This window comes from Panthera pardus, unplaced genomic scaffold (assembly GCF_024362965.1).
Source record: "Panthera pardus isolate Hobbes unplaced genomic scaffold, ASM2436296v1 HiC_scaffold_229, whole genome shotgun sequence".
Classification (NCBI taxonomy): Eukaryota; Metazoa; Chordata; class Mammalia; order Carnivora; family Felidae; genus Panthera; species Panthera pardus.
The window spans coordinates 72508-90031 of record NW_026526798.1 but is presented as its reverse complement, the minus strand read 5'-3'; the positions used below and the strand labels follow the sequence as shown (position 1 = coordinate 90031).

At 48.0% G+C, this 17524-nt stretch overlaps 1 pseudogene and 1 gene segment (V, D, J or C); both read right to left on the bottom strand.

Annotated features, from left to right (window-relative positions):
• Positions 1 to 796: 796 nt before the first annotated feature.
• Positions 797 to 1426, bottom strand: LOC128772470 (immunoglobulin lambda variable 1-40-like). The segment is given in 2 exon segments: positions 797 to 1182; positions 1294 to 1426. Coding segments are annotated over 2 exon segments (432 nt in total).
• Positions 1427 to 6475: 5049 nt separating this feature from the next.
• On the bottom strand, positions 6476 to 6964 carry LOC128772664 (immunoglobulin lambda variable 1-40-like; annotated as a pseudogene).
• Between the last annotated feature and the right edge of the window lie 10560 nt (positions 6965 to 17524).

The following is a 17524-nucleotide window of genomic DNA, read 5'->3' as shown; positions in this document are numbered from 1 at the left end:
TGTGTGGTGGTTGTGCGCTGATTTGCTTGCGTTTGTTTGGGAGACAATGCCAGACAATGACAGAGTGTCATTTAAGGGCCATTAGTATCATATAGAATAATCCGTGGCTCAGAGTGTTTTCCTCTGTTCACATGATTAATTCTTTTTCAGTGTTTAGCACCCCCACGACCTACAGATGTTTGCAGAGTTTTGCTTCTTCCAATGTTGGATATAATTATCAAATTATTTATAAAAGTGGTACCTCCTGGGTGACCTCTTAGTTGGTTCCTGGTTAGGGTATTTACATTTAAACCTAGAATAAGTATCCATGTGCCAAGTTTAAGTTGCTTCCAGGCCTTAGTGATTAGGAATAAGTTGTTATAAGCATTGAAGTGCAGGGTTTTTCCTATGGACAAAAGTTTTGAAACTTATCTTCATAATTTTATAATTTTAAATTGGCATTTTTTCACAAATAAGAGATAACAAGACAACACTAGACACCACCAAAGAGATAATAGTACCAGATGCAAATAAGGCTGACTTATTTTTCAGGCACCACATGGGTAGAGTTCAGAGGAAAAATGAAAATGCTTCATTTCTTTTTATATCAGAAGGAAAAATTGATACGATCTGGCCTAGAATAAAATACCTCAGCTGATAAAACAAGAGATTTCACTTTCATCAAGACTCTGTGTCACAAGGGTTTTCTGAGAGTGACTTTGAGGACAGAAAGGACAGGAGGAACCTCACTCACGGGAGGTGCCCTTGCATGGACCTGCGCCCAAGTCATCAGCCACAGAATGAGCAGAATCACAGGCTAAGCTGAGGAGGCAACTGCTGATGTGTTTCCCTTCTTTCCAGATGAGTAACTAGGTTTTTGTCTCACTTCCCCACAGGCCTGGACCACTGTGTAAGCTCTGCCACTGCTGTACCACGATGAGCAGTAATAATCAGCCTCGTCCTCGGCTTGGAGCCCATTGATGGTCAGCGTGCCTGTGCTCCCAGACTTGGAGCCGGAGAATCGATCAGGGACCCCTGAGGGTCGGTTGCTATCATAATAGATGATGGTTTTGGGGGCCATTCCTGGGATTTGTTGGTACCAGTACACGTAACTACCAACTCCAGTGCAGGAGATAGTGACCCTCTGGCCCAGGGCCCCCGACACTGAGGATGGTTGATTCGGCCCCGACTGAGCCCAAATCCCTGGAAAGAGAAACAACAGAGAGGATATTCCTGGGGTCTAGAGACAAGAGGAGGAATCTGGCGCACACTTGTGCTTCCAGGACCCCTTCCCGTGTCCCCACATCAAGTCACCTGTGCAGTGAGCGAGGAGGGTGAGGAGGAGAGGGGACCAGGCCATGGCGGAGGTCAGCACCGATCCTGCCTTCTGTTGCCTCACAGCTGAGCAGAGTCTCCCTTCACCTCTCCCTTCACCTCTTGATCTGTTGAGAGGGGGAGGGCCCAACCATGCAAATGCGACCCCCCTGTTTTCTGACTCCTCACTGACTTCTATGGGTGCCTCTGCCTGAGGATGTCAGGGGGATTGGCAGGGTAGGGGCAATTTCAGGGCAGGGGTGGTGAGGTCACAGATGTGAGGCCTGAGCAGAGGGCACAGGCAGTGGCAGGTGGCAGTTCTCATCTCTGATCTACCGTGACCCCTCAGAAACAGGCCTTGAGTGCCCCTTAGTGTCCAGACACAGTCATGCCATTGTATGACACGAGCAGAGCCCATCAGAGACCACTTCTGCCTCCTCACTCCTCTATCCACTCTCCTCTACCTAAGCGTTAGACCAGGTATCCCCACGTGGCCCCCCATCACCTCAGGGCAGACTCTCTGTTCTACTCAGACTCCTGGGGGTGAGCCTGTCCATGGCTCCCTTGACTCTTAATGGGTCAGGCCTGAAGAGTTGTCTCTACACACATTCCTCTAACAGTAAATGTGTACCAATAGGGGAAGGAGTTAACTGAATATGACAGCAGAGCCAGGGCTCCAGGCGCCCATGCCAATGCAGGAAACAGCAGAGAGCAGAGGGCAGCTCCCATGGGGAACTTTGGCAGATGGGACCTGACCCTGATGAGATTATTCTTTACATGTGCTTCTTACCCAGATGGAGTGTGTTGATTCACACTCTATCCCGGCATCTATGTCAATGAGCTCATTGTCAGACGTCTGAGTCATTCCAGTTTTCTCTCCCAAAGTGCATCAGGAAATAGCAGTGAGATCCTAAAGATCCTATTTGGGGCATCTGCTCTAGGATTCATGTATATTCTTTCTGAAATGCTTCCCAAATCCATGGTAGCTCTGTTCCGGAGACCTTGCAAAGGACCGTTTTCAACCTATGTCTTCCCTGGTGGTCAAGAAGAACTTGAATGACTTTCTGGTCTTTTTATCTATGGCATGAATCTATGTGTCTCTCGAGAACAATACCACATTGGTTTCCATGACTACAGCTTTGTAATATAATTTCAAAATGTGAAGAATGGTGTCTCGAGGTTTGTTCCTTCTCAAGATTGCTTTGGCAATTTGGGGTCTTTTCTGGTTCTATACAAAATTTGTTTTTTTTTTTTAATATCTGTGCAAAACGTCATTGGATTTTTTTATGGGGATTGCATTGAATTTATAGAGGGCTTTGGGTAGTGTGGACATTTTAGCATTATATTTATTGTGGAGATCCCAGGATTTAGGAATTACATGGAGGCTGTGTGTGAGGTCTACGTGTTTGTCTAAGATGACCTCCATCTCTGTGCTTAAAAATGTGGATGGATTATGATGATTCAAATGAAAGAAGAGTTACTAGTTTTGGCAATAAGGTAAAGAATGTGGATATGTGTATTTTTTCTTTTCTTTTCTTTTTTTTTTCAACGTTTTTTTATTTTTATTTTTGGGACAGAGAGAGACACAGCATGAACGGGGGAGGGGCAGAGAGAGAGGGAAACGCAGAATCGGAAACAGGCTCCGGGCTCCGAGCTATCAGCCCAGAGCCTGACGGGGGGCTCGAACTCATGGAAAGCGAGATCGTACCTGGCTGAAGTCGGACGCTTAACCGACTGTGCCACCCAGGTGCCCGTATTTTTTCTTTTTTAATTCACTGATGTATTCTTTTTAGTTCAAAAACCTTTCCTGGGCACCAGCTAAGTGCTGGTAGACTGCAGACACTCAGTGTTGAAAGGACAAACAAAACTGTCAAGGTCGTGGAGCCTGTTGGGTTTTCATGTGACTCACTATGACAGACAAGGAGGAGATGTTTCATGGGAGGTATTCAATGAGAAGCATTAAATATTATAGGACTAGAGCACAGGGTTCTATGTTAATCGAGAGTCGATAACTAGAAGTTGTGTGTGTGTATAACAATATCTCATGTTTTATTTATACGTAGTTTGTGTTTTATATATATATGTATATATATACACATATATATATGATATGAATCCCAGAAGATATATCCTAGATGTATTGTCATCAACAGTGCAGAGATGGATTGGATAAATACTGGGGAAAACAATTGTGTGAATATTTACAGAAGGAGTAGAACCTTGTGTGACACACAGAAGGACTAGAGAAGGATCTGATGTAATTATAATACATTGCACACTGAGAAAGGAGGGCTTAGAGCACCAGGAGCTTCTGAGTCATGGGATGAGCTCTGTCCTTACAATTCCCAAGCTTCTGTGTTTTCCCAAATATGCAGTCCCGTCTGGAAGGGAAACCCATCTGGTGCCGGGGACCGAGTCACCTCCAGTGTCTACCTCACCACTGGGGCTTCCTGGCTGCATCCTGGGATGACTGTGTTGCTGACTATCGCCTATGGGTGCTCTTGGGAAAAGGCAACGTGAGAGGCACATGTCCCTTGTTTCTAATTACAGTGTGTCCTTGAAGAATCTCATGTGCATTTTTGTTAACGGGCCCTGCCCCATGAAGTGTGAGGATGGGGGCAGGTGCAGAGGATTATGGGGACTGGCTTGCCTGGGTGGGAAGTGTCCTGACATGACAAAGAGATGGGATGTCTCCTCAGGCCTTCCTGATACAGCCTGTGTGAGCCTGCCCTCTGCACTTCTTATCCCTCAGTGCAGGACACAACATCCCTGAGGGGTCACTCACCTGACGTCCCAAAAGCACAACTACCTAAGTGGTGGTGGGGGCACCGAGTGATGCATGCTGAGGAAGCCACAGCTCTGAAGTAAGGACTGAGGTGTGGTGGTGCCTGCCACACAGGAGGTCGCACTTGGGGGATCAGAAGCCCCCGACCCTGTATAGGGATGGGTGGGGTGCCAGGCAGGCTCAAGTCCAGAGGGTCCCTCTCTCTGCTCAACTCCAGTTCCTTCTCCCAGTCCTAAGTGAGTCTGAATTCTGAGACAGCAGGGGGCACTGGAGGTCTGTCCCTCTCCATTGGGGGAGGTGCAGGGATGGCTGAGGGGTGTCTCAGCTGGGCACACAGTCCTGGAACCCTGCCTTGTACCCTCTGCTCTATGCTCACCGGGGCCCACATTTGGCTCCCCAGCCCCACCCCCCCCTCAGCTGTCACTATATTTAGTGACTAGGTTTAGGGACCCAGGAGGGGAGTGATTTGCATGAAGGATTCCTCTCTGCTCTCCAAAGTGGGGAGGGGATGAGAGAGGCTTTGTGCAGTTCTCTCACTGGTGGGCTCAGTCAGGGGCACAGCCTGGGCTGTCTCCACCTTGGCTTGGACCCCTCTCCTCTCCCCCCTTGTTCTCCGCTTAGGTGACTGGCTGTGGAAAGCAAGGCGAGTGATTATGGGCTGGGGTGTGCTGGGCTCCTTCTTTCCCTCTTTTGAAGAACAAGCTGGAGGCATTCCCTCAGGACCTGCCTGTCCGTGTCTCCACTGCTCTGTTGCAGGGTCCTGGGCACAGTGTGCCGCGACACAGGAGGCCTCCCTGTCAGGGTTTCAGGGGCACAAGGTGACCCTCACCTGGACGGGAATTAGCAACAGTGTTGGAGCAAATTATGTGGGCTGCTTCCAGATTTCTCTCAGCGTTACCACAACTGTGGTGCTCAGAAGAAATGGACCCTTGGAGATCTCAGCTCGGTTCTCTGGCTCCCACTCTGGGAACAAGGCCTCTAGGACCTTCTCAGCCTGCAGCCTGAGGATGAGCCTTATTGTTAGTGCTCAACTTCGGGCAGAAGCATCAGTTCTGACTTACTGCTGCAGGCCCATGGGGACCTGAGACAGAAAGCTGTCTCTGTCACCCCCAGGACTGCCGGTGAGAAACAGACAGGGAGGCCTTGGAGACCCTGGAGGGTCTGAGGGTCTGACTCTGAGCACAGAGGAAATTTAAAGGGTCAGTGACAGTAGTTGCCTCTCATGTTGTTTTTTCTTCCTCTCCTTCCTCTCCTGTCTCTCTTTCTTTCTAACTTTCTTTCTTTTTCTTTCTTTCTTTCTTTCTTTCTTTCTTTCTTTCTTTCTTTCTTTCCTACTTCTTTCCTTTGTTTTCTTTTCTTTCTCTCTCTTTCTCTCCCTATCTCTCTCCCTTTCCTCTTTCCTTCCTTCCTCCCTTCCTTTCTTCCTTGGATAAAGAGCTTTATTTGGATTAAATGAGAGCTGGAGAAAGCGAAGGGCCTGAGACGCCAGTGAGATTAGGTTCCAAAAGGGCAGGCAGAGCTTATCAACCCAATGGACTCCGTTTCCCAGCAGCCTTCCAGTTAGTACGGTCAGTAAAGTCGTGCTGGGAAATGTATTTGCCAGTAAATGACCAATGTTTGCCCACCATCACTACAATGGTAGAGTTTCTCTTTTCCATAATTAAAACTCCGTATCACTTCCGACAACACCATGAATATTGCAAAACAGGTTAAAAAATCACATTTGACATCTCTTATACTCGTCTTCAGTAGTTAGCTGCGAAGACTCATCATCTGCCAAAAAGAGTTCTACTAAACTCATCAGCTGAAATGTCCATCCAAGTAGTGAGAAGACAGTCTTTACTAACCCATGGTCATTCTTATCCAATTCCCGCGGCCAGCCATGGCTGAACAGCAGAGTAAGGCTCAGAGAGGGGTGAAGGAGGAGGGGGATGGGGCTAATTTTCCCCAGTACAAAGATGGCATCTGATTCTTGGTCGGAGAGCAGAACCAGAAAGGCTTGAGGGAAGGGTCCAGGCCCTGTACTCAGTCAGAAACAGTGCTGTAGAAGAGAAGGAGGAGGAGGAGGAGGAGGAGGAGGAGGAGGAGGAGGAGGAGGAGAAGGAGGAGGAGGATGCCCCAGCATCCAGGAATTTCTGATCAGCTTGTATGAAACAGAAAATGTGTGCATGTAAGGACAGGCTTTGGGGACAGAATTGACAGGAAAAGGACAGATACTAGAGGCGGTTCATTGGGTTTGGTTTCAGGGTCAGTTTTAGGCTAAACAAAGAGGGAAGCAACAGTTTTGACAGAAAGTGGGGCTGAAGAAGGAAAGCCCTTCACTGTGGGCACAGCAGGTTTTTGTCTCACTTCCCCACAGCCCTGGAGCTCTGAGTGAGCACTGAGACTATCGTCCCATCATGCACAATAATAATCAGCCTCGTCATCAGCCTGCAGCCCAGTGATGGTCAGGGAGCCCGAGCTGCCAGACTTGGAGCCCGAGAATCGATCGGGGACCCCGGAGGGTCGTTTGTTATTCTCATAAATCAGGAGACTGGGGGCCATTCCTGGGACTTGTTGGTACCAGGCTCACATAATTACCCCCGATGTTGGATCTGCTTCCAGTGCAGGAGATGGTGACCCTCTGACCCAGAGACCCCGACACTGAGGGCGGCTGAGTCAACACTGACTGGGCCCAGGAACCTGGAAGGGGTAGAAACACAGAGAGGGTGTTGCTGGGGTCTGGATACAAGGGAGTGGAAGCAGGACCCACATGTCCTCCTAGAGTCCTTTCCTGTGTGCCCTCATCCAGTCACCTGTGCAGTGAGCGAGGAGAGTGAGAAGGAAAGGAGACCAGGCCATGGTGGTGGTCATCACCGATTCTGTCTTCTGTGCCTCACAGCTGAGCAGAGCCTCCCCTAACCTCTCCCTTCCCCTCTTCATCTTCTGAGGGAGGGAGGGCCCCCTCCATGCAAATGAGACCCCAGCTCTCTGACCCTCCCTGGGCCTGTGTCAGTTCCCTCTGCCTGAGGATGTCAGGGGGCTGGTCGAGGGGGGGCTGTTTCAGGCCAAAGGGTGGGGAGGACACAGTTGTGAGCTGTGTGCAGGGGGCACTGACAGTACAGGTGGCAGGTTTCAGTTTTCATCAGCCTTGAACCCACAGCAATGAGTCCTGTGAGCCCCCTGGTGTTCGGACTCAGAGCCGCCATTGTTTCAACTGGTAGGCAAGTCCACCAAAGACAGCTCCTGTGTCCCCATTGCACTGTCCACTGCACTCTGACAAGGGTCAGTCCAGGTGTCCCTCTAGGGAACCTCCCATAACCTAAGCCAGACTGGATGCTCTACTCAGACTCCTCAGGGAGAGTCAGTCCGTGGCCGCCTGTATGGGTCATGGGTCAGGAATGAGGTGGTGTCTCTACCAAAAGTCCACTTAGATCAAGATCATGCCCAGTGCAGTGATGAGTACCACCAGACACGTGGACCCTTCTGTGTAGGATTCTGTGTCCTTTCCTGTTACGTGATTTCTCCCGGGTTTCCAGAGCTCACCTTCCTCCAAGGTTCCCACAGCACTGAGGAGAGGGGGAGAGCTTCTGTTCAGGCTGTGAGTAGAAACAGTTGTGTGTATTCCTCGGGGCGTTACACAAAAAAATCTTTGTCATCTGTCACTATGTCTGCTTGTTGAAAACAATAGCTCTCTTCATACTATGTGCAGTGATTCCTTCCAGGATCTGCTCTCCCAGCAAAGAGACCCAAGTCTGCAGGAGCCTTGAGTGTGACACTGACCTCAGAGCCCAAAGACAAACTTGCAGGCCGTTCTGGGAGGGAAGGAGCGACAGCAGCAGGTGCTCTGACGAGGATCCGGTGACACAGTTTATGTGTTAGTCAGCACTTAGCCCAGTGTGCCCTTTGAATGGGTGTGTGCTCCTTTATACAAAATTTCTCTCAGTAATATTTATTTCAGTCAATGACATCGTTATTATGAAAATGCAGATACAATCACTAGTATAGTTTTCATACAACGGTATTTATTGCAGAGCAAAGATGGATAGAAATTGTAGGTAAAAACATGGATGGAAAAACAATGCAAAAAGGATGCCTGCTATAAACTTTTTGCAAAGTCATGTTTTCTTTGCCACCAGCTTACTATGGTGGCATTGTTCTATAAGTAGGTGAGTCCTGCATGATGTCCAATGAAAGCCCAGGGGGAGTCTGTTCCTGTGAACCGCAGCCATCTCAGTGACTCAATTACTAAGCACACACAGAGCTTCTAGGAGCGAGCGATTTGGGGTCAGACTTGTCTCTGGGGTGAACACAGCTCTACCTGCGTTCTTTGTGTCCAGCATATGCAGGAGAGAGCCATAGTTCATCCAGCCACCATGAGTAGAGGAGTGAATTTCTATTCACCAAGGCTACATGAATCTTTGGTCAAAGATCCCACATGTGAGTGGTGGAGAGGTGGAGATGAGGGGGACTATGTCTCTGAGGTCACAGGCATTGTGGCCCCAGTTTGAGACAGAAGAATTTTCATCAGAACTCCAACCTGGCTGGAGGTGTCACTGGGGGGACTGAGGGAGTAACAGTCCAGCATTAAGAGCACAGGGAGGGTGCGATACATTCCCCTGGGCTTTGAGCTGTGTGGGAGCAACACTGAAGCTGCTATTCCAGAACCAATGTACTGATCAGCCTCAAGTGCTGACTGGAGCCCAAGGGGGTCAGAGGCTGAGCTGCCCACAGCGATAGAGACTCACCCTGGGATTCCTGAGCATCAACCTGTCTTAGGAGAGAAGGTGATCAGGGCAAGTCCTGGCTGCTCAGTGACAGGACACTGGTCACACTGGATGTCGCTGGAGTTTCCTGATGATGAGAATACTTCCTCCTGGGCTTGTGACCCTGAGGTTGGCTGGATGAGCACAGGTTGATCATGAGTTTTGGGGAGAAAGAGAAGCCAGGAAGCTACAAAATCCAGAACTCCATATACTCAGATAGAGGAGAGATCCGTGTGTGTGTGTGTGTGAGAGAGAGAGACAGAGGGAGAGAAAGAGAGAGAGAATGGAAAACCTTTCCTTCAGAGGCCACACATGAAGACAAGTGTATCCCTGTCCCCTTGTGTCCTCTCTGCATTTGCTGAGTGTTGTGTTGTTCCCCTTGCAAACCCATCCCTGGGGCTGGCTCTCTGTATGACCGTCCAGCGTTCTGGAGCTTGGAACTCAAGAAGGCCAATGTCTGGAAGGCCACTTCTCTTGCACGAGTATGAAACTTACACAAAGGGGAGGAATATGGTCTGAATTAGTTCTATAGGAATTTCACTGAATCAGAATGTCAGGCCTTGTGGATGGGCCTTCTATCCATTCTCCTTCCTGTAGACACATTTCCCATAGCTGTGGGGTCTTCAGGTCTTCGGAAGCACAAGATAGGGGCTGATCACACAGCCCCTTCTTCATGCCCTTCACATCACAGCCCTCCCCCACTGTGCCTCTCGTATCCCCTGATACCTCCATTGGGTGACCGTCAGATAGTGTCTACTGTTATTTTGCAAAAGGGTTAATGCTTGACACTGCATTGCTTGGTGCAAAAGTGTGTGGCTGAGTGAGTGTCCTTATGGTCTTAGAAACCAATATTCTCAAGACCAAGAAAAGCTGTCATGTATTGAAATATGCAGCCAATCCTTCCTTTGTTCACCATGGCAAAAGTTACCCTGTGTGCAGCCTCGGTCATTCTGAAGGCAGAAGTAATTGCATGAATCGCTTCTCTGTGCAAATACTCAAAGGCTGGGTGAACATTCATTTCACGGAAATACGGTAATCATGTGGTCGTATTACAGAGATTGATGAGGTTGGTGGGGCATGAAAACTACAATCAGAGATGAGAGCAGGAATCACATGAGGAAGTGATTTCCTGCTGGTCCCTTTCTGCATCGTCTCTGTAGAGATGAACCATGGAGAGTGGAAACTCTTGCAAGATTATAGTTTTCTCTGAAATCCTAACATAGAGATGGAGTTCGGGCCTGAAGAGCCATAGAGAGAGGCGGAAGGCCTGAGGGAAGCAGGAGAAGAGGGGAGACGAGCAGAGTGTGTGTGGGGGAGGGTGCAGTGAGGAGAGTCTGAAGACTTTGGGACTCACTTTTAGTCAGATGGGTGAGAGAGGAAATTGTCTCTGACCAAGGTGCTTATTAACATGTCAGATATGGTTGTGTCATCAGTAACACAAGAGACACAGTTTACGGCTTGAGATTTGTGGATGAATGTGAGTACCTCTGTCACCATTTTCAGTCCAGACAACAGTACTGTATGATCTCAGAAACTACACACCTGTCTCTACATCCTAGATGCTGACACCGAATTGCTGAAATTCTTGTCATTTTCTAAATGAAAAGAACACTAGAAACATCCTAGTTCTAATGATGTGACTCTGGGTGGGCTCCCTGAAGCCTCCTGGATGGGGCTGGTCCCCAGAAAGACCAAGGCTTGGTCAGAGGCTGGGAATCTTCACCCCTCATACTTGAGAGACAGGAAAAAGGCTGACAGCGTAGTTAATGTCTGATCATGTCTCCCCGAATCCTCAATAAAATCACAAAGTACAGTGTTTGAAGATCTTCTGGTTTGGCGAACACATCCACTCCCAGAAGAGATGCACCTCAACTCCCCAGGGTCTGATGCTCTGGTACTCGAGACGCTCCCAGACTTGACACTAGGTGGCTCTTCATTACTTGTTCCCCTGTCCCCTTCACCATATCTTTAATGAACTGACTAAAGGAGTCAGTGTTTCCCTGAGATCTGTGAGCCCCTCAGGCGAATAAATGGAACGCATCTAGGGAGTTGTGGGAACTTCCAATTTGTCGCACGTTGGACAGAGGGTACAGGTGAGCTACTAGCTGCTGTTGGCATCAAAATGGGGAGCAGCCTCCTGGTGCTGAGCCCTTCACCTGTGCACATGTCACCGTTTCCTGACAGATAAACCTCGGTGTGAAATTCAGGTAAATTTGAGGACACTCTCCACATGTCCCAGAGAGTTCCTTGTTGTGGGAAAACACATAAACAGACAAACATATAATCACTGACCAGGAGTGTGTAAAGTGAATTATTCTGAGACTAGTAAAGGAGAGACAACAAGAGAGAGAGAGACTGAGGTTTATGCTGTAAAAGTATTTATTCTCCAGACGCCATAAGCCTGTGCCATCAGGCTCTATTCCCTCACCTGTGTGCGCTCCTGGGACACCTGTGCTGTCTCAGGCAACAGCATGATCTGTGTGTTATTCCTTCTTCCTCAAGGACACGTGACCCCTCAGAGGACTCCCTCCTACAGGAGCGTCCACACAAGTGTCTCAGTACAGGATGCTCAGAGACAAGGCTTTCAGCCCCAAGTGTGTTTGTGTCACTCGCTCCTTGTCTGAGACACTGTAAGGAAAGCTGCTCCCACTGCCAGGATCTGTAGCACAATAGAAGCTTCGTGCTTAGGCTGCTCATCAGAGATGAGCAGAATTCCTGCATTGGCCCAGGCATCTTTGGATTCAGAGAAGCAACTGGGGACCCCGGACCCTGGTGCTTATTTGAGTGTGAAGAGAACCAAAGAAGATACCAGGGAGGGCTCCCTGGCTTCTCTGGAACCTGTCTATGTAGTAGCTGCAAACACGGAATCCACTGTTCATGGCGCAGGTGAGTCCGGCCGTTGCTTCTGGAGATGCAGAAGCATCTGGAGATGCAGATGCGGCTGGGTCAGCACAGGCTGGGATAGGGGACATGCGAACACAGACACTCAGGGGGGATGGGGCTAGAAAGGAAAAAGAAAAAGCATCTCTCAGGTCACTGAGGACAGAAAGAGTGATTTGGAGCCCACCCTGTGTCCACAAGGCCTGTCCCTACCTGTGCAGTGCGGGAGGAGCTTAAGGAAGACAGGAGTCCAGGCCATGGTGGCACAGCCTCTGGTCCCCACATTGGGCTGGGCTGCCCCAGGCTCTCATTTCCCCTCCACCCCTGACACAGGAGGGGCTGTCCATGCACATGGGTCCCATTCAGTGACAGTCCAGCCCCTCCCTGAGCCCTGGTGCTGGAGCCCAGCCCACACCACACACTGAGGAGGGTGCAGTTTCCACTAAAGCCCGGGAAGAGCTCTGGAACAAGCACATGCTGACATAGCTCAAAGCCTCCATGTTGGGCTCCTTTGGGTGACTGGTCGTCACTGACCAGCACTGTAGGGTCCACAGGGCTGTTGCAAGCACATCCTATTGAACTCATGTTGAAACACGAAAAATGAATGGAAGCAACTTGTGAGAGATAGCTCCTATTAAGAATACATTGAATGCATACTTTCTCAAAAAGTTACAATTTGGCTATACTAAAAATATACTGAGTGTATAGACCAACTTTAATTGAAAAATGGAAAATGTTTTTCTAGAAGCACTCCATAGAAATGCATAAGATACAGATGTTTTCACAGGGGACAACTAACAAAACTTCAGAATTGAGAAGAATATTTTTTATTTGCTCCTTGTTTTTTCATAATATCAAAAGGTATATAATATTTTTTAGTTCGTTTACAAGGGTTATAAAACTCAAAAGTACACTTTCAAAAAACATTGCACAAAAATGAAAATTACAGACCATTATTATTAAATAGTGATAGAAATACTCTGTATAAAATATTAACAAAGAGACCTCAATACCATATTATAAATTGATACACAATTATTAAGTGTGATTTACTCCAATGATAGTAAGAAAATCTTTACTTACATACCATCTTATTACATTAAGAGATACGATCATATTGCCCCAATTGGTCTCAAAGAGCCTTTGGCCAAATTTCACACCAAATCCTAATAAGAGCCACATAAACACAAAAACAGATCCATTTATAACATGGTAAAACGCACACTCTCACACACTTATGATGTGGTCCTGAGGCCGGCATCCTTGTTCATGGAGTAGCGAGGGGACCAGTTCCACAAGGATCAAGAACTTGCAAAGGGAATCTTCACGTCCATTATTTTGCAACATTATTCCTCACGTGTTAGACAATGTAACTAAAAAGCCAAATCGATGGTTACTACTTTGCATGGATGGGAAAGGAAAGTGGTCACTCTTGAAGTCCCAGATGGATGTCATGGCCTTAGATAGGGCCGTGCTGTGGCAGCAGTGACAGCAGAGATCTTAGTGAGTGATTAGTCTCAGTGTTGGTGACTTACTGGTGACACTTGGTACCAGAGACACAATGGGTGGAACAAACGCAGCAGAGAAGAGATCTTGTCCCACGTGAGCGGGTGAAGAGCCCTTTGCAAGGTGTGGGGCAGTGACCCCGGATCTGAAGTGATTATTTCCTCCCACTCTGGCTGCATCCTATACGATGTCAAGCTTCACATTGATGGGGCATCTGTCTCACACCCAGAATAGTGCATATTGCAGAGGTTTCCAGTGGGGACCTTGGCTCAAGTGACCAGTTTACTAAGAGACGGGTTGTGAGTCTGGTATTGCTGCCCCTGCTCCTTGATGAACTGAGGAGAGAGTATGTCCTGTGTGACCTCAGGGACTGCTTTCCATAAAATCTGGCAAAGTCTCCATGTATAAAGGACTGAAGGAGACACTCCAGGACACGGTGGACACCACACAGAGCTCTGTTCCCTGAGGTTCCGTTGAAGGGATTCTGCCCACAAGCTGCCTTATCCTCTGGGCAGGTCCTGAGAGCCCGCTTCCTCCTGGGAAATGCGCTCTGTCTATGCCTTGTGTATAAGCCTGCAATTTTCCAGACGCCAGAGGGAAAAAGGAAGAAGTGATCCACGTTGGAAGCAATGTGGTGACGCAGACAGATGCAAGGGCTCACAGGACAATGGACGCTCCCAGGTGGAGGCAGGTCACATAGCCCTGAGGCTCCAGTGTGCCTACTGCCCCCCAGGAAGCTTAGCTGCTGACCCTCACTCTGCAGGCCCCTGTTCGCGCTGCTCCCCTGCTGCCCTAGGCACCATGTCCTCCATCTGCTGTGATCCCCTCTGCACACCAAGCAGAATGTTAATTTGGACAGCAGTCGTACTGATGTTGTGAGCCATGGGAGCGGAGTACGAAAGGGCCTTTCTGGGTCCCTTATTGGAACCATGACACTCTCACGTTTGGAAATGTATCTCAGTGGAAGCTTGTGATTTGGTTCAAAATGTCCATCTCTGCCAACAGTATCCCCAGAACTGCTCTGTGTCTCCTGTTCACAGATGCTGCCCGTGGTAAATGTAAGGACAGCGAAGGGGTGTCGCTGGGACACACATATGGGGACACAGCCCGTGTGCATTTGCGGCGTGCAGGGGAGCTGGGACAAAGAGGTCTTTACAGAGCTGCGGTACGTAAAGGGGGAACTTTAGGGTGAGCCAATGGATCCCTAAGAGGAGGTGCCCTGGGTCAGAGGTCAGGGCATGTGTCAAGGCCCGAGAAAGAGGGGTGGCTTGTTGTTGATGACTCTAGTGGACATCCACTGGAGGTCTAAGAGGTAGGCCAACTGACCACCTGAATCCAGCATCTCCAAATGGAATCGAAAGGCAAACCTAGGAAGAGAAATATACCTTCCTTAACCCTGAAATCTGGTTTGACTCGTTGTGCATGTGTGTGAATGTATATATATTCAGGGCCACAATATATGAATACTTCACGTAAAACATCTGATCCTTGTCTTTCGTAGTGAGTCAGGTGATGACCAAACATACTCCATGACCTTGAGAGTTTAGTTTGTCCTTTGCAGCACTAAGTGTCTGCAGCTGACTGCTATGTCCTTGGTGCTCAGGAAATGGCTTTGAATTAAAAAGAATACATCAGTGAATTAACAAAGGAAACAATGCAAATATCCACATTCTTTACCTTATGGCTAAAACGGGCATCGGGTCTTTCTTTTGGGCCATCATCATCCATTCAAATTGTGAACCACAGACACGGGTGTCATCTTGGACACATCCTTCGACCTCACACACAGCCTCCACGTAATTCCTAAACCCAGCGTTTTCCAAACCAAAAGCCATGATACAATGTACACACTGCCCAAAGCAATCTATAGACTCCATGCAATTCCCATGAAAATTCCAGAGACAGTTTTCACAGAAATAGAAAAAATCTCCTGACTTTTATACACAACCAGAGAGACCCCAAATTGCCAAACAATATTGAGAGAGAAGAACAAAGCTGGAGGGACCAGACTTCCTGCTTTTGAGTTATATTACAAAGCTATAGTAATGAAAACCAGTAGGGCATTGGCCTAGAAAGAAACACATGGATTGATGCGACAGAATAAAAAGAGCAGAAGAATAAAACAAGACCCCTCTTCCCCAGTGTTCTAGTAGTCACCTCCCTGACTGTGGTCCAGCTCAAGATTCTGCCTGCAAACGTTTTTGTTCTGTGCGATGGACCAGACGTCTGTGCTTGGCCTCAGGCCTGGGGAAGGGTGCCATGGGGTTGGAGGGAGAAAGGTGATGTAAGGGAGTGAGTCAGAGCTGAGCACTCCCGGGGCCCCTGAGGCCCAGGTGAGGGACAGTCACACTGCAGTATGGACCGTGTTTGCCTTAGTAGATGAGAGCCATTCGAGTATTTTCTTGCTGGCCTGGCCCAGAGCCCAGTCATCTCAGGGCAGTCTGAGCAGCCCACCGATGACCCCAGTCCTGGTCACCCAGCTGCTCTGACAACATACAGCATCCCTAGAGGACACTCTGACCTTTGCAGACGGATATTTGAGGTTTCAGTGTCCAGAGAAGGAACATGAGTGCAACCTCTCCTGGGTGCTTGGGATGGAGACATTAATTTTCTTCAGGTTACTAACAGCATCCAGTCTGCTTACCATAGGGCTTATTTTACAGTGTTTACGTTCCTGGACATATTAGTGTTCCCTGACATTGGGTTTGCTTGCTGCAGGGCCCTGGCATCACTACCAGTCTCCAATCTGAATTTGTTTTAATGTTTATTTCTTTTTAAGAGAGAGAAGACAGAGAGAGAAAGAGAGAGAGGACAGAGAGAGAAAGAGAGAAGGGGGGGTCAAAGAGAGAGAGGGAGAGAGAGCAGGGAGGTACAGAGAGAGAGCGGGAGACGCAGAATCAGAAGCAGGTTCCAGGCTCTGAGTTAGTGGCACAGAGCCCAAGGCAGGACATCGACTCACAACCACGACATCATGACCTGAACCGAAGTCTGAAGCTTAACCGACTGAGCCACCCAGGCACCCCTACCAGTCTCCAATCGAAACCAATTTCAAGGCCTCATATTTCCCAGGATCACTCCCGGTTCATATGTGATAAAAAGTCCATGGGTGTTATCCTTGAACTTTGAATACTTTTTGCTGTTGCTGCTGTATTATGAGAATCTCCTGTTATATCCCATCACCTCTATGGTACAGGCTCTGGGGCCTTTGAAGTCTCCGTTTGTCAAAAGACTACCAGGTCTCCGCAGAGAAGTATCCACTGTACTTAATTCCCAATTTGGGTTTTGACCGGGCCTTTATACTTAGTCTGGAATTTAGTTTTCTTCTCTGGTATACTTATGACTCATTTGCCTCTCTAATAGTTCAGTTTTGTAAGTGTTTTCAGGATGACCATGATGTAAACCACTGTACAGTACAAGGGAATCGATCTTCTTAGAAATTCGTTCTCTGCTCATCCATTAAGGGACATTCAGGGAAGGGAATCCCACTCACATTCAACCCTATTATATTTATTTGGTAAATGTTCCATTGGTTAAGAGTGAAAAGACGACAAAATGTCTAGATTTTTCTGGTGATACCAGGGTTCCCTAGACAATGTAGGATGGGTTCATAGGCCTTTTCTCCAAAATAGTGAGATTCCTTTCAGCAGCATTCCAGACTGAGTCAGAGGAAAAACAAAGACAGAGAAAGCTTAGAACAGATGCAGTTACACTCTACTGGTCTCACCCTGGTAATTACATCTGCAACAGTCTCATTTCCAAATAGAGTCTCATCCTGAAATATGGGAGTTTTTAGAACTCTTAATCACATGAATTGTTGGAGACACAGTTCAACGTGTAACAATTAATATCCACAGTTTATTCAGGTTTTCTTAGTTTTTACCTAATGTCCTTTTTCTGTAGTAAGATCCGGTTAAGATTCTTTGTGACATTGAGTTGTGAATTGTCCTTAAGCTTCTCTTACTGTGACACTTCTTCAGACTGTCCCTCTTGTTGGTGCCTTTGTGCATACTTACTGAGTGGGGGTTATGCCTGACGTCATTCAAGACAAGGGTTTACACCTGTTCCATGAAATCTCCGCACGGGAACGTGTCTCATCTGATTCCATTTATTTATACCATCAGTTAACAATATAGACGGCAGATACATGTGTAGACACTGAGTTACAACCCAATCCTTTTATGTTCCTGTGGTTGAAATCTTTCTAGTTTTGCCTCGTGGGCCCCTTTAAGTTGGCTCGTGAGCTCCTAGACACAACCTGTCCTTGTGTGTGTGCTCACATGGGTATGTGTGGTGGTTGTGCGCTGATTTGCTTGCG